This window comes from Phaenicophaeus curvirostris, chromosome 6 (assembly GCF_032191515.1).
Source record: "Phaenicophaeus curvirostris isolate KB17595 chromosome 6, BPBGC_Pcur_1.0, whole genome shotgun sequence".
Classification (NCBI taxonomy): Eukaryota; Metazoa; Chordata; class Aves; order Cuculiformes; family Cuculidae; genus Phaenicophaeus; species Phaenicophaeus curvirostris.
In genome coordinates, this window is record NC_091397.1 from 44,995,628 (window position 1) to 45,017,789 (window position 22,162).

Sequence of the window (22,162 nt, forward strand, 5' to 3'; positions counted from 1 at the left end):
TGCAATTCAAAGTTGCAACTGCAATAATGAATACATTGGGGTTATTTTTTGGTTTTTTTGGCCACTGACATGTTTATGGTCCCCTTAATTATGTGATTTTATTTGAAACACTAGGATGGGCGACAACCAAAATACATGGGTGGGGCGCTGATTGAGAGCTCTTGCTCCTCACCTATCTTCGGTTTTCAAAAAGGCTGGTTTTGTGGACTTGATTCAGCATCTGATGGAGTTAGAAGAGCGCTATGTTGTTATTTCCCCTATGCTTTATAGATGTGGACTAGACAGGGACCTGAGAGACAAAGCAGAATGTATGGGTCATGGGCTGGGCTCATCTGTGCATGTCTTATATCAGGTCAGTTGAATTCCAAAACTTAATTAGTCTATCAGTCTGTCTTGGCCTTTTCTTGTATATCGCTCAACTACCCTTATCTTTACTGTTAAAATTTTCAAATCTTAAACCTAGCTTGGGAGGTTTTTGTCAAAACAATTACAGGTACTTTAGTTCCTTAGCTCTCATATTTAGTTCACTATAAATCAGGTAATAGTGATGCGCGATATTGAGCTTGATTTTTGGTTGTTTATTAAACGTTATTTGTTTAGCTGGATAATTGTGGTGTTTACTAAAGGGAAGATTATCTTGCAGTTAAAATGTTAGATTGAGGTGTTTCAGTCTCTACTACATATTTTCTTTAAAGTCACCTAGGGCCAGAGTAAGTGTTTTCAGTGCTACAGTACAGGCATGTTTGATGGCAAGGCACTTGCTTGCATTTCTGAATACTCAAGCACCTTTATGAAACTTGTATTTTCGCCTACATTTCAGGCATGATGAGCATGCATACTCCACTTTGTTTACAGTAGGTGCTTTCCATTCTTGAAAATTTGACCCACTCAATCAACCTCAGGAACAGAGTACCATACTATAAGAGGGGAAAATAGTACCTTGTCTTTTATACTCTTTGTTCTTTCGCTACTTGAAATATTTACATTTAATCAAGCTGAATGTGAAAAGCATGATTTGAGATGCTTCACAAAGCTGCACCCGTTTCTGATTCACTAGTGTTTATTACAGTGCAGGCAGAGCTATTTGCTTGCTTGTTCCTTACACTGAGTCTTTTTATTGTGTATCCTGCACAATGGGAACAAGGGAACAGTTTAACAAGGCTGTGGAGAAGTTGACCCCCTAAACCTTGAGATTGCTGCAGCTGGAGAAGGTACTGGGTGGGATTCCTTTCTGCACATGTTGGCATCCTCATTTTCAGTGTTACGAACTGAGATCAATGGTGGACCTTCAGCCCTGAAATTCAACAGAGAGACACAGTCCTATATAAGGGATGGGTCTTCTCCTTCCAATGAAGGCATTTTAACAGGTCGCAGGCATCAGGTTTCAGATGAGTCAGTCTACCTGCTATCTACGGAGGGAGTTGAGGTGAGTAAATCAAATGTCAGCATCCATGTTTTGGACACCCTGTGGCAGGAGAAATGCTGTGGGAGATCCTCTGGGGAAAACACAGATGTGGAAACAGAACTTGTTTCTATGTCTGCTCCCTGCTGTGATCAGCAAGGGAGAACAAGCTATATTTTCCTTAGTTTCCCAGGAATTGTAGAGATATCTTAACTAGGGTATGCCAAGAAAGTAAGTCTTTTAGTAGGAGAACTATTAATTATTCTAAAGTTTTGCTGTCAGAAAGAGTAAACAATTCACACTAGTGAATGTTTCCTAGGCATAGTGTGGCACATGACATTTTTATCATGAACTATGATATTAAAAGATTTTCTTTGATTTGTGTCCTGTAAGACCCATAGAGAAAAATTTCAAAAATTATACCACTTAGACTTAAATCTAAATCTGTATTTTTTAATTTTTTTTTAGTCTTCAAGAGGACACTGAAGGGTTCTTTTCTCTAGGGACTATTTCTGTACAACTTTCTTGACCCAGTTGTTTCTTCTTTTTTTGTTTTTTTTTTAAAAAAAGTTGCAGTGTGAAACATGCTTTACCCCGAGACTCAGAGAAGTTGGATTCTTTTTCCTCAGTTAGCAAAAATAGCACATTTCAAGCTGTGCTATAAAATTTCAGCATCAAAGATAAGTTTCAGGTGGCTATTAGGAAGTGAAAAGAAAGAATAACAATGGAAATATTTATGTAGCTAGACCTTAACATATTATTATTAGTTTTCCAGTTGAAGTAAATTTACAGAACACATTTTTTTATTTGTGATATTTCGTGAAACAGGTTTGAATGGCTCATGTATGCATTATATGTCTTTTATTACTGTTAGAAAATAGAGATTTTTATGTTATTCAAGTGGCAGAAGGAAAATGGCACCTTAATAGTGTGACTAGAAAAAAATTACCACAAAAGACAAGTGGGCATCCAGAAGACCTTCTGTAGCAATAGATTTCTTGTGAAAGAAGAGTTTCTAATAACATTCTGTACTGCCTTATGATGACTAGTGTTGCAATCCAGTGTTAGGTTGTTGCAGAAAATAGACATTTCCCTGTGGGACTGTCTTTCAACTTTGATGTATAATAACTTGATAATAGTAACCAGATGGTTAATTAATTTGGAACTAATTGGGAAAAGTGGAAAAGTATTTTTATGTGTGGTATAACCTCAATAGTATAATATTGAACTAGTAAGCAGTGTAGCTTAATTAGTGGTGCAGGAAAAAAAAAATGAGCAAAGGAAATTCTATTACATAAATGCTGCTGGATCCAAATTCAACCATGTACAAGTTTTAAAATGCACACAAGACTTCTCTCCATCCCTAATGCATATTAATGACCAAATTCTAATAATCCCTGTAGCTGTGAAGTCAGTTTGATCCTTATAAAGATGTTAGCTTCTCAGAGCTCCACAGAGATGAATGATAAAACCGAAAGGCTGCGTCTTATTCTACAAGTGGACGGACAGACAGACAGACAGAGAGTCATGTCTGTGACTCATGGGAATAAGAAGCAACCAGAACAATTGATGGTTAGACTTTTCTCCCACTGGATTTACTTCAAAATTATTTGCTAATGGTAGATAATTAAGAAGAAAAATCAAGAAATAGTCCTTTGCACTATCAATGGAATGTGAAGGACATTGAATAGTGTAGTGTTTTATAGTTATTCTTGTCTCCATCTCTATGACTTATCAGTTATAATCAGCCAAGACAGTAACCCTGTCTGTCACAGCTATTCCAAAAAGGTCATGGGGCTCAAGCTTGCTAGAAGGCAGGCACACATCGAAGTAGGGAAGTCTCATATTAAATGACCTTTCATTTACACGCTAGTATTTTTTCTCTCAGTTTTCCATACCTTTTCAACCCTTGCCCTTGGCTGTTTCAGTGATTGTTCAGAAGCTTACCAGAGACATCAAGGCATTTGACAGCCAAAGGCAACAACAGTGTTACCTGGCCTTTTCAGACTAAGTTCTTCCCCTGGCCATGGTCACCTGGACACAACGTTCTTCCAGCTGATCTGTTTTTATGACATTGAACCTCAAGAGTGTAGGTCTTTCCTCCATCGCTCTTTCATCAACATGCCATAGGTTCAACATATGAATAAAAGAAACTGATGAAATATGAGTTACGTGACAATGTCCTCCACTTACCATGCTGATGTCACTAGCCTTTAAGTGATCATCTAGCCTAGGGCTGTTCATAGAGACACTGTCACAGCTGGGAGGAGGCCTGTGAGGACACAGCTATTTGAACTATTATGTTAGCAGAGATGAGAGGAGTGGGATTTCAAAAGTTAATGATGAAGTAGGGAAGCCGAGGAAGAGGGAGAAATTATTGTGAGATTTCCCTGTGTATTAACACTATTTTGCATGGGTTTCTTGATTTGTGTTTATCCCTGTGGTAATGGGAATTCATTCAAACACCGATACAAGAATATCCACAGGCAGACTCAGGCGCAGCAGGGACTGTAAATGCTCTGCACCTGAATGCAAAGAGAAAAGAGGCTTTGGTTGTTGGGTTTCTATTTTTCCTGGACTGTATGAGATGCTCTGCTTTAAAGTCTTTTTTATGTAGGATGTAAGTCTTGTATATGCAGAAAAGCTTGCTAGTATCTCTAGTTCAGCTTCTACCTGACTATTCCTAATGCAACATGGCAGGTCTACACAATGCCAGCAAGACTGGTTTTGCTCAGCTAGATATCCTGAGAGCAGACCCTAGTCTCTGGAGACATTAGGAAAGTGAAGGGTGTACAGTTCGGGGATAATTGTGGAAGTAGATGTGAATTGCTTTTTCTTAGTTCTGCAAAGAGGAATCCATTCTAAAGTGTGCTAGAAGTTCTTAGTATGAAGGAGGCACAAATATGAAAGATGCTGCACTCAGGATCTTATGAACATAGATGGTAACAATGGTTTGCATGTTCCATGCAGTGAGAAACAAATCACAGCAGGCAATGTACATGTTGAACAAGAACGCAGAATTTTTGCTCAGAGGAATCTTATGGCTGCACGTTAATCATCCGTTTATTAGCATGCCCTGAAGCTTTTTCAGGTATTGGTTTTGCAAAATAACAGTTGAATTGTGGATGTGCATCACTGAATTAGGAAAAAACCCCACCAAACTTGAAAACACAAAGTTGCATTTGAGCCCTATGTAGTCAAGAAGAGTACACCTGTTTCCTTTTATGATACAGATTTGAATACCCTTTAAGTGACTAAGCTATGAGAGGCAGTGGGTGAAGATCTCGGTATTGGAATTTATACTGGGTGAGTAACTCCTAGGGGAGTCAGTCCTTTGAGTTGTGAGTGAAGAGCCTCTGCTGTTGCTATCTTGTAAGGCATTCATTGAACTCACAAGACAGTATGATACTAAAAGGATCAAGGCTGTGTTTCTTTGATTGGGGATTCCACAATGTTTGGAGATGGATGAACTTCTGAGTGAGCCATCTTTTCCTCTTTCATTTTCTGCAGGGCCAGGAATAACTTAGTTGAAAACTGTTGATGATGTAGCTTTTTATTCTTCCCAGAATGTTCCATAGAGGACAGAAGATAATCAGAAAAAAACATAATAAAGTTCAGATGCTTCATGGGATGGAATTGGTATGTCTTTTGTCCATCTCCTCTTTCCATTACATTTTTTTCTTCTGTATTTCAGTCTCCTGTTTCTGTTTGACAGACTTGCAAAGAAAACATTGCCTGTTGGCCTCAATGCTCATCTTCTGTTCTTCTCCATTTCTTCTTTAAGCCACCTTTGGTACTTTTTTCACATCAGACAATGAATGACTGGGAGCTGTCAGCTCTTTTGGACTCTTTTGTCTTCTATTCATCATTATGTCTTCATTGTCCTCTTTAATTTAGCTGCATTGTCGAGGGGTTCACTTACTGTGAAAGACAATATTTCTAGCTGTCTATAGGTATTTCACACATCTATTCATCATCCTGTGTAAGATAAACTGTATGTGAAATATTGTGCACTAAAAAGGGCAAAATATCTTAAGTCCATTTCAGGTACCAAATGCTTAGCCAATATTTTCAAACACAAGTCTCTCAGGCCAGGCATGTGACAGCTTTTCTGGGTTCAAATTTCCTCCAGTTTAAAGATGGGTCTTTCTAAAATTCGATGTTGATAATTTCAAAGTCATATATGCAGGCAAAGAAACAGTCCTAGCTCTACATACAAGAGGATGGACTCCAGATTGCCACTCAGAGATTTGTAGCAGGCAGCTCTGTAAAACAGTGGATTAAAGCTCAGCAGCAGTCACAAAGAACAAGAGAATCATAGGCAGAATTGGGAATGGAGTAGGGAAGAAACAGGAAACATCACTGTCCCATGCAAAAATCCAGTACACGCTCAAGTTTTGATGGCTGCATGTAATTTTGTTCCCTACTCCTCAGGTTCGAACTGGAAGGGATATGTACAGCTTAAAGCATGGTGATTATCAGACATAGGGTAGCATCTTCTATTTAAAAGAAACAAAAAGATGAGACTTCCTCAGCTTGAAAAAGAGTTCACATGATCTAATGAAAGTCTAAATTAGTGTATGACATGGAGGAGATAAGTAAGGAATAATTATTGTCAAATGAAAAAACGTAGCAGCTCAGATACCTTATTCAGCTCAGGGTTGCTGGAAATAGAGCAAGCTATGTCGGGTTGTAAGGATTACTTTGCAATCCTATTGTTTCACATATTGTTTTCATATGGTCTTGTGAACTGCTAATGCTAAAGACAGGGTAATGGGCTCACTGGAGCTTTCGCCTGCATAGGTGCAGCTGTGGTTCCTCAGTTCTTGTATATCAGGTCTTGATTCAGGTGCTGAATGGGGTGGTTCATCTACCTGAACTTTGTGCAGTGTTGATAGTTATTGCAAGCAGTCTCTGTCCTTGGAAAACCATCATCGGTGTAATTTGGCTTCCAAAGGTACAGATAAATCTCATTTAATGTCTCTTGCCTTACAATACCTGTAAAATAAATCCTTGGTTTGCACACATTTCTTGTACACAAGAAATAAGGTATTAAAAATTATTGAAAGTTTCATTGCAGTATTTTACACCCATGTTTAAATCAGTTGGATTAGATGATCATTGTAGGTCCCTTCTGGCTGAAATATTCTATTCTATTGCATTCTGTTCTGTTCTATTAACCCTATGTCAACACCAAGAACTTTGAAGAAATTGAGAGTTTGTGAGTTCATGGCAACATTTAGTTTATGCAATTTCACCGAGTTTTCTATGTATAATTTTATGGCTAGATAGTCAAAAAGATAAATCTTCTAAGAGCAACAGAAGAAATTTGTGGATGCTTTCCAGTGCTAATCTTAGTTTCTTTCCTCATATGCATGCTTGTTCCTATTTCTTAGCACAGGGTAATTTACCCGAGGAGTCCTGTCTAAATTAACATGTGCACAAAAGCATACCATTTATTTTAACTATAATACCCGAATTTTTAAGTAAATACCACATTACATAATGGATAGCGCTAAAATGGAGAGGGAAGAGAAATATGAAATAATTTTTGTTGACAGCCAATAACTGTATCATATCACAGTTGCCAAGCACAATTCAAATTATGCAAAGTAAATAATGTGGATTTAAGTTTGCAATTTCAGATTCTCCTTTTTTTCTATTGCATTTTTATGACTTCAGATGGGTCAGAGCCTGTAAATCCTGTTTTAATACCAACTCACAAGCAGAGTCCTTGGGGATATGGAATCTACATTGTCAGTGGCTTATCTGGTCCTTGCCCTTTCCTGCATATATTTTTGTTAATGTCTTAATGGATGCTAAACATAGATTTTTTTTGTATAATCCTCTTTGAAAAGTGCTGTAGTAGACTATATGATGTCTATTTATGCATAAAAACTGAGGTTTTTCACTATCTGTCTTTGTGTTTGATAAACCTAAAGAAGAAAGGGGCGAACAGGAGTCGCTCAACAAGTTGATGATCTCAGAGGTCTTTTTCAAACTTATGATTCTATGATACTAAGTTTTCATGATCAAACAACAGCATGAGTCTAATTCTGATTTTTATTAAAAACAGTAAATTAATTCACAGATAATTGCTTTCATTTAATGAGAACGCACCTTGCAAATACCGACATTTCTGAAAGTTACTCAGGTGTTTTTAAGGTCCAGTTTTAAATGGAAAAGCAAGCATGGAATAATCCAGAGCCACATTGGTTTTGTACATAAATTTACTTATCTAATAGCTTAACAAAACCCAGGCATCCTTTATTACAGAACACAGGCAAGAAAAGTCATGATCCTTTTGAGGCTTCCACACAGAAATCAAACATTGCTCTGTTTTCACAAACTCCTGCATTTATTCGGTTCAAAGGTGTTATTCATTGGTTTTATTTGTTTATCTTATGTCTTCAAGACTGCATTTTAAATAAGCTCTGAAAGATTTATATGGGGTCATGTTAAAATGACTCAGAAATGTCCCCAGGAGTTTGTAAGATGCAATTATGTTGAAATGAAAACTAGAGGATACTACATGCTATTTTATTGACAGCAGGCATTTTAGGAGGATGATCTCAGTGTCTTATCTTTCAAAGTTGGTTATGAATCCTTAGCAAATACTTTTTTATGGAATGAAGAGCTTAAATGCTTTGTTGTCTTTGACTACTTAGTGAGACATTACTCACAACAGTGTTTTGGACTGCATTTACTTTTCACTTCTGATTTAAGAACTTATTTTCCTCACAATGTCAATAATATAATCAGCAAGATTTGGATTTATTTTTTCATAATATGTTTAAAACTGAGGTGAAAAATATGTGTATTTGAAAATACCACCTGAGGATGCCTAAGATGTTATTAGTCACTACCCAAGTTGACAAAGGCATGGAGATGGGTGGTGGTCAGACATTTTTGCCACAACACATTTTCAGAGAGTAATTACAAGAAATGTGAGATTCCTCCTATCCCAAGACAGACCAGTTTTGGAGAAACAGAAAGTTTTCAAGGCTGTAGTGAAGGTTGTCCAGCTGCTACAGCTCTAGCTGCAGCCCAGGTAGTGGGGTAAGTCAGGAGGTGATATGAGCCACAACAGCTGGCTAACATGAAGCTAGAAATTGCCAGGACAAAGCTGCCCTCTGTGCTATCATTTTAGCACATTTTGAAATCTCCATTCTTCGACACCCCTGAAATATTGATTGGGAAACAAGAATGGACTTTCTCCTCCTTATAAGTTCTGGGGAATGCAAAAAGGTGAAACTCAGGGAAGAGACTCCAGCCCAACACAGCTGCCTGGAGGTGTCCACATCTCACTTTTTCTCCTCCAGTGAGGATCCTTTTTCCAAACTTCAATGAGTCTTGTGAATTGATTTTATCAAGTAGTAGGCACGACTTGAAAGTAAAGGAGTGACTGATACACCAGAAGGCTGTGCTGCCATTCAGCAAGACCCAGACAGGCTGAAGAGTTGGGCAGAGAACCTAATGAAATTCAACAAAGGCAAGAGCAAGGTCCTGCACCTAGGGAAGAATGACCCCCTGCACCAGTACAGGTTAGGGGCTGACCTGCTGGAAAAGGAGCCCTGCGGAGAAGGACCTGGGAGTCCTGGTGGACAACGAGCTAACCAGGAGCCAGCAATGTGCCCTTGTGGCCAAGGAGACCAATGGTATCACTGGGTCCATTAAAACTGTGGCCAACAGGTCAAGGGAGATTCTTCTCCCTCTCTACTCTGCCCTAGCGAGGCCCCATCTGGAGTACTGTGTCTGGTTCTGGATTACCCAGCTTGAGAAAGACAAGGAACTACTGAGGAGAATCCAGCAGAGGGCCACAAAAATGATCAGAGGACTGGAACATCTCTCTCCTGAGGAGAAACTGAGAGACCTGGGTTTGTTTAGCCTGTAGAAGAGCAGGCTGAGAGGGGACCTTATCAATGCTTATAAATATCTAAATAGTGAGTGTCAGGAGGGTGCCAGGCTATCTTTAGTGATGGCCAGAGACAGGACAAGGGGCAGTGAGCAAAACCTGGAGCACAGGAAGTTCCATCTGAACATGAGGAAAAACTTATTCACTTTGAGAGTGACAGAGTGCTAGAACGGATTGCCCAGAAAGGTTGTGGAGTCTCCTCCTCTGGAGATATTCAGAACCTGCCTGGAAACTTTCCTGTGTAACCTGCTGTAGGTGAAACTGCTGTAGCAGGAGTATTGGAATAGTTGATCTCCAGAGGTCCCTCCCAATCCCTACCACTCTGTGATTTCCTGTTGCTAATCAGTATGATTTTTCTGTGAAGCTTCATTTTGCTTTTGTAATCAGCAGGCATAATAATTGAACATATATTTTGTGTTAAATAATTTTCTTCTTTTCTTGATTTCTTTGACAGAATCATGAATAAACTGGCAGACCAGCAGGACCACATGATACCATGAAGAGAAGCTCACAGGTCCTCTATTGCCAACTGTTTAGTAAGTTAACATGTTTTGGGGTTTTTTTTCTTTAAGAAAGGTACTAATCCTTACGTAAGATAGTAATATTTATGCAGGGCATAATTCAGGCAGGTACTTCTCCATGTCCTTTGCTTTAGGTACCTGAAAGGAAATATATGGAAGTTCAATTATCTTGTTAACTGAAGTATTTGGTGATATATTAAAAAACAAGTTGAAGTATCAGCTGATGCTGCAGAGTCTTGTAGAAGAGTGTTTGTTGTGCCTTGCAACTGTGAACACCCTCAGAAGAATGAGATGCGGAAGAGGGTGGTGGTTGAAAGAAATAATGCAATGGTGATTGCAAAACATAATGCAATTGTGGTTTTTATCTAGTACTTAGTGGCACAAGCGATATTTCCCATTTGGCACATATGGTGGTGGTGTCTCAGTAAAGGATCTATGAGTCAGGGCACAGCCCTAAATTCTGTGTCACTTCCTGAGATGATGAGTTTCTTTTTTATAAGTTTTAGCTTTTAGAAGAGTCCTCCAATATGAAAGTCCAGCAAAAAGACTCAGATGAAATTTAGACTGTATAGATGGGCTGTGCCTCCCCAGTTGACAGGAATAAGGCAAGGGTTTAGGTGTGAAACAGTATTGACAGTTTCCAGGCATTTCTGTAAGCTGACAGTTTTCAGTGTCAATGTCACAAGCAACAACTTCTCTTCAAAATTTTAGAAATAAGAATTTAAAATAAGAACAGATTTTAGAAAGTAAAATAAGAACAGATAAAATATAAGTGTAATCATTTGCTGTTGTATGTTTTACAAAGGAAATTGCTAATTTGCAGTAGGAATCTAAAAAAGTTTTTTTAACGTTATCTCTTCAATTCAGCATAATTTCTGTGTTCAAGATACATATTTTTGTAAACATTTTTATATGGATTTCTCTTATTCTGGTTCAAGCAAGGCAGAAAGCAGAAAATCATACTTAGTATGCATGGAATGAGCAATGGAAGCACTATTTAATTTTATTTGCATGTGTGAAAATTAAGTCTAACAGATATTTTACGGACCGCTACAGAAATCTGGTTAATACTGTATCTTTGCTTTACTCATGCCATCAGAGTATAGAGTTAAAGTTTTCTTTAGCTTTGCTAGATTGGTAAATGTTCCTATTCTTATTTTCAGCTTCTCCTATGACATGAGAAACTAAGCTGTGTATTCCTGACATCTGAGGGGAGACTCTGGAGGTGCACCCTAGACAATTTTGCTCCCATGAGCACAAGCCTAGACCAGATGTGCCTAGACAACCTGCCCCGCAGCACACCTTTGGCTCCTAGAGTTTGGGTGCCCCACTGGAGTGGGATAGGGGAAGCGTTCCTCAGGGAGAGCTGTAACCAGAAAACCACTGATAGCATTGGGGTCTGTGAGAGTTTTACAGTAGCTGAGGACCCAGAATACTTTGTCACATTTTGACATGTTTCTGTGTGTTGTATAGTAACTTAATTCTAAAATTTTCTCAATTATTGGAGCAGCATTAGGTTCCTTATAATGAAAATATGAAACTAAGCTGTATAAATATATTTCTACCAACATGGCAGGGAGAAAAAGGAAGGTATACTCTACATCTGACCTATCACATTGTTAGGTCATTCTGTAGGTTTGGTTTTTTTTAGTATCATGCTTCCCTTCTTGGCAGCATTCTCTGCTGCTTTCCCTGCTGCTTTAAACTGTACTTTTCAGTGTAATATATCTAGGCAGCAAATAGAGGAATACTGAAAATTAAGAAGGAAAGACTGAGAAAACTATACACACAGAGACACATGTATAGGCAATGATATTGTGAACTCCATGATGTAATTTGAAAAGATGACTTCTGAACATACTGTTTGTACTGATAGACGAACAAACTGCTTCATTTCTCAGAGTGAAGCAAAAAATGTGTACTAAATGTACTTATCATTAACAAATGCAACAGTTGTAGCTATATAAGAGATATTGTAGCCTTCAGGAAAGAGCTTTTTCACTGGCCGGGTTGGCTGGTTTGTAAGAAGCCTACAACAAGATCCACCAACTTATTTAATTCCTATTAAATCAGTTTTCTTTTAGATGCACTGTAGATGTGTTACTTAAGCTCGCTTTTCTCCCAGTTGCACCACAATAAAATGAACAGTCTACAGAGCGTGCATTCTGCAACCATGGAAGAAGAAATTACTTTAATGTGTTTCTTGTAACTGTACTTTATGCTGGGAGAAGGGCCTGCAGCATGGTTTCATTTGTTTCATTTGCACAAAGGAGGGAAATTTGCTGCTACTATACAGAGAAGAAAGAACCCAAACGGTCAGAGAAAAGTATCAGAAGAGGATGTTCTACTTTAGGCTGATACACCAATGTCCTATGCCTGCTTGCCTTCCTTACCTGCAGCTGCAACAAGTGGATCTATGGTGCTGCCTCTCTGGTATGGCAGCATTTTCGTTTTGTCTGCTGTGTTACAAGCAATTAATTGAGGCTTAAGGTAATAGAGGGAAGTGCCACATGTATCTACTCTTGTGAGTCAAAACCTAGGATGGCTTAAACAAAGTGTTGGTGTTTTTTGTAGAAGCAGTGATGAGCTGGAGAGACAAAACTCCATCTGTGCTTGTCTGAGCATGCCTGTGGCTTAGAAAGATAGTAAGAAGCAATTTCATCCCCAGTCTGGTGCTTTGCTGTGTGGCTTATCACATTTTAACAAGCTAAGTCCCGGCTATTCCACTGGCCTACACTCTTCCATATATTCATTTCCACATTGGTTCAGCTGTGCTCTGTTCGGCTGTGTCTGTGCAGTTTCTGAGACAGTAGGACCCTCGGAATCATGAGGACTGCTTGGCTTTGGGGTTAGAAGACTTACATAAATGTTTGATTTACAGACTAGTGGGACGTTAGCTGTATTTTTGGAAGTCAAGGCCCATGTCAGTTAGATTTTAACTGTAGCTTACATCCTTTTTTGGTGAATTTTAGATGAGTCTATTGCCATCAGTCTATTGCCATCCATATTCTTCTACTATGCTTTCCAGAAAGAGTATATTCCATCCATTTATGCTGAGCAATAATAGTATGTGAAAATGGCACTAGCAGCAGCTGCGCTTTTGGTCATGGTTGTAGCTGGCTTGCATCTGATCCCTGTCATCAAGAAGTAGACTTTGTAAAAATTGCAGTGCTACGTTTGGCCCAGGACATGGGCTCTGGGCAATGCCACTTTACCTCTAGTCATTTGTAATTTATGAATAAGTAATTAAATATGTGATGTAACTGCAAAGAAGCAATGCTTTCAAACTGTATCTTCAAAGATTCTATTTAATCTGAAATCTCTTAAGACATTTAAAAAAACCCCAAACATAAAAAGATTAAAACAAAAAATTTGGAAGAGGTTTCTTAGTGAGAGCTCTTTGAAGTCACTAGCCAGATTGAGCTGATGAGGACCAATTAAAGCAAAACATGTGTCCACAATTTGCTGCCATTTGTTCTAGGCACATCTTTATGGATGAAGTTTGTTGCCTTTGTAATGACGAAGATGCAAATGCCTTTCCCATGAGGCTGTGCGATCTCCATTTTTTCTAAAGACCTAATGTGTTGATTTAAGCCCTGCAGCATGAGCCACAATATGTCTGCATTTTCTGTAATAAAACATGCACGTTATAATTTACCATGCATGCGGTGTGCACTAAGGGCTTCCAAGTTGCGTATAAACTAGAGAAAAATGTGGAGAAAGGTAACTGGTGGAGGTTGGCACACGTGCTGAATACTAGACCTTCTTCTTCACATGTTCACTTTCCTGAAAAATGTTAGGACTTTTATTTTCTGTTTACTTACAGCACCAGTGACTGTATGAGGACCTGTCACCATAGCATAGGGAAATAAATGCCAGTCCGAGTGTTTTTTCATGTCGTTGTCATTTACTGCGTTCCCAAGCATCACTCTCTTAACTCTGAGGCCTGGCACAATGCCCAGTAATATGAATAGAAAAAGCCTCCTATGTACAGGCTTGCACTGCTCTCTGTAGCAAACTGAGCAGAAATGGCAGTGAGTGTTGGTGCGTTATAATGCAGGCTGTGACAAATCTTGTATCCCCTTGCTGTGGATGCAGCTTGCCTTCCTAGGTTTTAACTGGCAGCCTGACTACCTTTTGGTTGTCTTTTGCAGTGAAGTTGACCCTGTAGAAAGGGTTAGCACAAGCCATTGCTGCATTCAAATCTGAAGCCAGCCCAGGGGCTCATCCCTCTTTTCATAAATTCTTGGTAAGCAAGGGGAGCTTGTCCAATTCCTGCTTTAGAGAAGATCCAGTTCTTAGTGCCATTAGGAAGGTGCTGAGCAGCATTGTCTCCTAATGGCTATTGCTTCTAATAGGAGCCAACACCCGCCAACTCCTATTTCCATTGCCAGGTGCTGTCTGTGAATAATTGTATGGTATTAATAAGATGGTATGCACTGATGGCTCACCTATACAATTATACGTGGCTCGTTTATAGCAAGTGGGGTGTCACGGTAACAGTGCAAAGAAGTTCACTGCCAGAAGCAGGAGAATAACCTCTTCTCTGCCTGTAGTAGTAGACATGAAAAAATGGATTTATAGAGCACGTAGCTTGGCATTAGACATCAGGCAGAAACTGTGCTTTAGCAAGTTAGGACATTGAAGCACTACAACAAGCTGTAGTCAGGAGGATTTTAGTCTGCCACTGAAGCACCGAATGGAAAAAAAACATCTCTCGGGGAGACAGAGGTCATCTAGATGATTTCAAAAGCTCCCATCAGACCTTCTGATCTTGTGACCACCAGGTACTGTGTCCTTAGTGCAAATGAGCCTGCTTGTTTCAGTAGAAGGCTCTCAGTTTGCACAAGCCATGTATAATTAATCTGTGCAATAGAAATGTACAGCAGACTTATACTTAAAGGTACTGGAGATCACTTGATACAGGTCAGCAGGGAGTGTCTTCCTGTAATTCACGATGACTCTTAAAGAGAAAAGAAAACAACATTTTTGTTGTGCACTCAGGCTGGTAGGTGTTAGCCTGAGCAAAGAGAACAGCAGGGAGTTGTTATCCAGCAACAGATTCCATCTGGTTTGCTTAAAAATTAGAAAGGTAAACAGCCTTTGGATATGCAGCCTTTCATATACAAAGATTTTTGGGATACTCACTGGGCTAGAGCATTTGTATTTGAGAGTCACGTGGCTTGGTAACAGACTGCCCATCAGGCAGTTCACAGCAAGCAGTCCATCAACACTTGTTTTTTTCCCAGAATTCAATTCAATGTTGTTGCTTCAGTTTCTCAGCAAAAACTTTGCCTTCTTGAAAGAAGACACAACTCTCCATTTTGTGATCCTTTCCTGTAAAACAGACCTTTTTAAAGTGAGCTTTAAAAGCAAAGTGATGCAACTTATAAAGAAACTAAATTGAATATGCATTTTCTTATCAGATGTAGACTCCAGCGTCCTTGATGTGCCCTTTAGTGGGATTTCAGCTGCACACACACAAAAGAGAGCGTGTTCCTGCTCGCTGCCTGGATAAACACAGCTCTGTGAATTGGATGGCTCTTGTGATTCTAAAACCGAGACTGTTCCCATGAACAGTTTGCAATATTTATTTTAAATTTAATGGTTCCATGAACATTATTGCGCTTAAAGACATTACGGTTCGGTAGAGTTTCACAGATTGCACAAACTCATTAAAGAGTTTGAGGTATGTCTGTTGGGGAGGGCATATTCTGTCTTGTTCTGCCAAGAGCAGATATAAATTTAGGACTTAGCAGCCCCTCCAAATAGCTAACATACTGTGAAAACTTCTCCACTGTTCTTGCAGACTTGCTGAAACACAGAAAGATGTAGAAGAGGCCTGGAGCTGTAGAACTTCAGGTCATGGTTTAAGCCCTTGACACTGAAATTGGGATAAAAAGCCAATAGGCAGTTACATTATTGTATTTGATATTTTGATAGTTGAGCAAGCAGTTTGTGCCTTTGCACATATGATTTGTTAGTTGTCTTATGTTCTTGCCATCAAGTACCTTCAATTTTATGCTGATATTGGTACTATTTGCACTGGAATCCTGTAGATTTTAAAAAAATCAATGAGAGCATGGGTAACTTCCTGCGGTTACATTAATCAAGCGTTCACACACCAGTTGTGAACATTCTGGTAACAATATCTGACCGTTATGCTAGAACATCAAGAGCTATTCAACATATAAACATGTATGTTTACTGAAGTTGGAAAATGCTGCAAGGATTTGGTTTTAAAATTCCATTTTGTCTTGTTAGAACATTAATTTTGATAGGTCAAAAATGAATCCACAGTATTAGTTCCATCTTATGTTGTGAATTATTTGTGGGTTTGACCTGAAGCAATCCCCACTGCATCTGTCTAATCTTCTATTTTAGATACAGTATTGTTTGCCTCAAGCCTTGAGAGAGAGCTTTTAGAGGGAGGGTGAATAGGCAGGAGTACAGATTTGACTTTTCTCTATTTTCCCATTCAAAAGTCTATTCATCCTTCTCTAATAGAAATGAAACTTGAGGAACAAAGACTTAGGAGCTTGTGCAATTTCATGTGTGTGTCTTTGAGATTCAGCATCAAGTAAAGTGGAGGAAGAAGTGTTTCTGATATGCAGACAGGAGCCTAACGACCATGAAATATTTGTCCTCTTGAGTTCAATGACAAAACTCCTATTGACTTTAGTAGGATTGAGATTTTATTCACAGCCTTCATGTTCCCAGCTTGCTTTGATATGTTGCAGTATAAACCAAAAATATTCTGTCAAACATTTATTTCCTTCCCCTAAGCATTATTTTCTTGCTGGTTGTGCCTGAGAGACATTGGTATGTTTTTGACAGTATTGCATTCAAGCCTTAATCCAGCAAAGGCAGTTAAATATGTAAATAGAGCTCTTAGCACCAGGCAGACTACTCCTACAGCAGCCGTTAGCCATAGGCTTGAATCTCTGTTGGACTCCATTCCTGTAATGTGACATAAGAAAATTTTTATGTCAGCACACATGCTGGTGTCTCATGTCCATGAATTATCCTATGCCTGTGATAGTGTTCCTGTGTCAAAGACAGAAAAATGGCTTTTAGGTACTTAATATACACTGTTACCTCATATTCCCCCATGTGCAAACTCCCATGCACATGGATTTGTACCATTAGTATCAGTAATACAGGAATATTGGTGCCACTGTTATTTAGGTGTTGGAAATTCTATATGTTGAAAATTTCTTTGACTTTTCACAAAGCCTTTGAAGTCATCTCCCTCCACCCACACATTGGCACTCTACATACCATTATTTTTGAACAAGGGAAACGTAACTGTGAAGGTTATGCCAGTTTTGATCACTCATGTATGTATCCATTGTAGCTCACTGCAGGCTACGTAAATAATTTAGAAGAAATACTTTAAAAAAACAAGCTCATTGCAGGCTGTGGAAACAATTTGGAAGAAATACATATAAACCCAAATATCATTGAACTTGGTGTTATGTGATGGTATTATCCCTCTCTCATCTCTACATAGCAAATACATAGATCCAGTTCTACAACAGATTTCCAAAGAACTTGAGTGTATGCCAAATTTAAGCACATTCCACCCAGTGAAAGGCTTCAAAACTCTACCTGCAAAAAAATTTGCTGTGAAACATCATCTAAGTTAGCCTTTGGAATAAAGCCATTGCTTCTTGAAACAATGCATCTGGCTGTTTTTTTATTTTAAAGATACGCATCTACAAAACTTCCTTGACAAATCAAGGCCTATACATAATTGGTATGAATGTATTGTTTTGTAGTTCATTATCACTTTAAACTCCAGATATCCTCTAGTGCCATAAACTTCAAGGGCAGGATGTGCTCCCAAGGTCTGGAAAAAGGCTATAGCCCCATTTCACATGATTTTTTTCCTCCACGTTATTCTTGATAAAGGAAGATGTTTGTTATATGTTCCACAAAAGATGTTTGAAGAGTCACCTTGGCAGAAAAAATACTTTACCTGCTATAGTAACAAAAAAACACTCCTCTACTACATTCAGAAAAGGTTCTGGAAGTGAGGAGAGAAAGTTTATAGCATGTCACATCCCTTCAGCTAGAGAAGGCAAGGGAATCCCAAGGCCATGTTTCCTGAGGATGGAAGGGTTGGGTCCCCATGCTGGCTTGTGTGTCTGATGTGCACCATGACTGCCCAGAAGGAACCACTCTAGGTTTTGAAGGAAAAATGCTCTATAACCCTGCCAGCTTTCCTGGCATGGAGGGTTTTTTCTGTGCTGCTGCTGATGACATGGTTCTTGAGCTAGTATTTTCACTCAAGATCAGGCTCCTGTCATATCCAGGGACAAGGACGGGATTTGGGGGGCAGGATTTCCAAGTCATTAGAAGCTTAATAACTCAACTGAGTGCTCAGCGAGTTTCGCTCAATAACTTAAGGAGGTTAATCTGCTCTCTTCATGGTGGCGTAGTAGGAAACTTCTGCAGGTATCTTTAAGAATTGCACTAGGCATGTCTCTTTGATATGAGTACCAAGAGACTTTGAAAAGTCCAATTCCTTTTCTTCTAATGTAAGGATACAGACTTTGTTTCAAAACTGTGTAATACTGTGCACAATATAAATCTTTTGCTTAAGAGTTGATGAATAATAATCAGTGCTTACTAAGACAGGGTTATAAAGAAAAAAACTAACTAACCAACCAAACACCCGAGAGGCACTGAATTGAGTGCATATTTATGGATTCTAGTCGTGGTGACAAATGCTTCTTTCTCAGTTCTTTATAAAGTCACAGCATTGTGCAGATATTAGCTAATAAATTTAGGTTCCAGTGAAATTATGCAATTAATTTAAGTCTCAATTTAAAATGTTACAGCTGATGAGCTGATCTGTTTCATGCTCTAGGAGAAGCATTCTGTCCTTTCTATACACTCCAACATGTATTTGGTCCACAAGGGTTGCTCTCGAGTGTTCACACTCCTGTGCAGCTTGGCATGGTCAGAGTAGCTTTCACAATGAATTGCTTCCTAATTCTGTTATATCAAAATCGAGCTGCTGGGAAAAGAAGGAAAAGAAGTCTTTCTTATATCCTTTCAGTGAAGGGATAATCAGGGAAGGTGGCAGTGCATCAGTGGGAGAGATGACTGGATATTCCTTATATTAAAGCAGATATTTTAATTTCTTATTGCATATATCGTTGCAGTTCTGTAGGTGTATTTCATATACCCACTAAAACACTTGTGCTGATTGAATTTACTGGTCATGCATATTCTGTATTCACTGTGCTGTTGTTCTTACCCCATACTGCTGGTGCACATAGATATCTTTCAAGCCACTGCCGTCATCAGTAGAAGTACATGTCCAGTCCTGTGACAGAATAAAACATGCTCTGCATAGAAAGCTAAAATATTGCTTAGATGGAAATGTTCAGACCATACAACATACTCTATCTCATTGTGGCCATTAACCCATGGACCTTCCTTATTGCTTGGAAGGAAACAAGAAATTTCCTCTTAGCCCTGAGGAATATTGTTCTTAAATAGCTTGATAACCAATGTCATCAGTAGTTAGGAGTTGCTGCAGGAGAGCCTAAAAGAGTTTGAAAAATTGTGCACTTACACAAGACCTCAAATCACATTTCATTGTAGCTTTCACAGTAAGCCACAGAGTATTAGTGACAGTGATTTTGTACAGATTTCTGACCAGATTATAAGTCAATTTTTTAAGTCCTAGGCCTTTGTTGTGGCTGGAATTCCTTTGCAGCCTGTCTGTGAGGGACTCTTAGTACTTTAATCTAAAGTTTCTAATTCTTCATGAATTTGAAAAAAGCACTGCTTGTTGAAGTTAGCATCCCATGGGAAGGAGAATGATGACTTTGCAGTATCTTCTAAAGCATTAGATGTCACTGGCTCCTTTAGGGTCTACAAATTCATTAGGGTATCACAGCTTTTTATTGCTAAGGGCATTTAGAATTAACATACAGACACCACAATTAAGATGCCAAAGAGAAGAATGTGAAGGTAACAAACAACGAAAAATGGACAACGGTATGCTTGCAGGGCAAACCACGTGTATTTGTATAGTCAGAGTTAATTCAGAGCCTTAAAGCATAGGAAGAGAAAGAAAATGGTTTCAAACCCTGTGACCCTTTAGCCTTGTCTTGGAGTTAGAGCAGAGCAATTATCTCCTGTTTTATGTCTTTCACGGCAGTAGTGCTCAGATTTGGCAGTGTTGTTTCCGTAGAGCAACTGGGCATTTCACCTAGTTCAAAGCTGTTCCGTTCTGCCATTTCAGGAAGGAAGAATTGTGTTTCTGATCAAGGCCCTAGACATGCCTGAGAGCCTCATGTCAAACCCCTGCCCCAGGACCTACTTCTTAATGCTGAGGTTGTGAAGCATGAAGTTAATCACATTACAGTCTGTGCTGCACAGAAGTGCCCTGACAGTTATTGAGGATGAAGCCTGCACCAGAGAGAAAAGAGCAATAGGTGCTTAGGGACAGAGGATTCTCTGAGACTGATTATCAGGAGCAGACAAGGAAGATGTGCAGGAATGGAGTACTTGCTACAGCCTAATAGGAATGGACCCTAGCAGCTTTTTTCTCCAACCAGACCAATCCCTTAGGAGAGAGGTGATCCATGAGATAGAGTAACTCAGGACCCTGGCCTCAGCTATGCATATTGCAATGCATCTTTCCTGGCCCTTGGGACTTTTATGACTGAGACCATTAGTTGCAAAGTCACTGCAAAGCATGTATGTGACTGACAAGAAATCAGATATAAATCCTGTGGCCTCTAAGGAGGAGACTGATGTACTAGAGACAGCATAAGACAGAGAAGGCTTAATGTACATCATCTGAGGAAGAGTTTCTGTGGGAAAAGGAAGGTCTTCTCTCCTTGTAGCTTATAGAGCCAGAAAAAAACTAGAGTGGTGTGCAGTGTGTGTAGGCTTAACTAGCTCTTGTTTCAGGAAGATCTGTTTTAGAGATCAAAGGCAATTCTAAGAAAAATGTCTTGGTGTGAATTGTTATTGGGAGCATCTCTTAATGTTCTTGGCTTTTGAGGTTCTCTCGGTTACAAGGTACCTGCCTTCACAGGTATTACCCCATATGGAAAATATCCCTCTTTCTTGCAGAAGGTGATGATGCTGTTTGGAGAACTTCACATAGTTCTTCACAGTTCTGAGAAGGCCACTGCCCCCTCCTGTGCTTATTCCCTGCTCCTGGCCTTATTTGAAATAGGCAGGGCAGCAAACCTGGCATCAGGGAGAGCTGTGGGGATGCTGTAGCACCAAGCTGAAAACAGGACATCAAGTTAAATGTGTGTTACTCCTACCTGTGCAAAATGCCTTTCCAGCAGTGGTTTTCATTGGTGCATCAAAATTTTCAACACCATCCCCCTGGTTCTGTAGGCTCTATGGTGACCCAGAGCTGCACAGCATAGTTCAGCGTGGGAGCTTGGACTTCTTTGGTGCCTGGGCTGGCCATGCTCCAGAGCAGCCCCCATCACAGAAAGAACAGCTTGAGGGTTACATTCAATTAGCATAAATTGCCAAGGACCTAAAATATGTTGCAAAGCCAGTGTTGCTTCTTAAGCCTCAAAATGCATTCCCTTTTCCTTGCTTCTTTTTTCTTTGCTCTGAAGGAGCTTAGAGCCCATTTTGTCATTCTCAGAGGAGGGGCATTATTGATTCAGCTTCAAGAATAAGGCCTAGTGTGCCTCCTAATGTTGGGGAGACCTTGGGCTGTTGTTTTTGTCACTGCATTTCTCAGTATCTCCTGTTCTACAGGTCTTACCTTTTGAACTGTGGACATTTTAGGTTAGGGATGAACGGTGTTTGGATGTTTTGTGCAGTGCTGAGCATACATTTGGCTTTTAGTTAGTAATTATAACCATTAATAAGAAATACCATATGGCTAAAAATATTGTTACTCTCAAAAGAGTTGTTGGGCCATTTATTCTTTGTGCATATGAGTGTGTGCCTCATTTAAGCCAATTATTTTTCTATTAACAGGCACTGGTTATGCCATCCTTCTGCTTTTATTTTTAGAAGTATTCAGATTATTACAGAAAGTTTGAAGAATGAATTAAAAGAGAAATCTGTCTCCTAGTACTTGTCTTTTAAAATAAAATTTCTTGGTTGAATAATCCTACATTTAATCCTCAAAGGGATGTATCCCCTATAGGGAGTGTTCTCTGCACCCTCAAGTGCCTTCTGTCAAAATGTCAGAGGTTGGGAGATGAATCCTAATGAATTTGTGAATCCAAATACTTATTTGGAAATCAGATTATGTTTGATTATGACGTTCCCAATACCTGTCCTAACACATTTAATCACAAATGTGAGATAAATGAT

At 39.2% G+C, this 22,162-nt stretch overlaps 1 protein-coding gene across 3 annotated transcripts in view; it reads left to right on the forward strand.

Annotated features, from left to right (window-relative positions):
• The window catches only part of TMEM108 (transmembrane protein 108), a 169,684-nt gene that overhangs the window by 75,198 nt on the left and 72,324 nt on the right, over positions 1-22,162 (forward strand). For all 3 annotated transcript variants that reach the window (XM_069860036.1, XM_069860033.1, XM_069860035.1), the window contains exon 3: positions 9,772-9,853. In XM_069860036.1, the coding sequence (XP_069716137.1) occupies positions 9,814-9,853 (40 nt within the window). In that variant the 5' untranslated portion in view covers positions 9,772-9,813. The remainder of the gene's footprint in view (positions 1-9,771; positions 9,854-22,162) is intronic.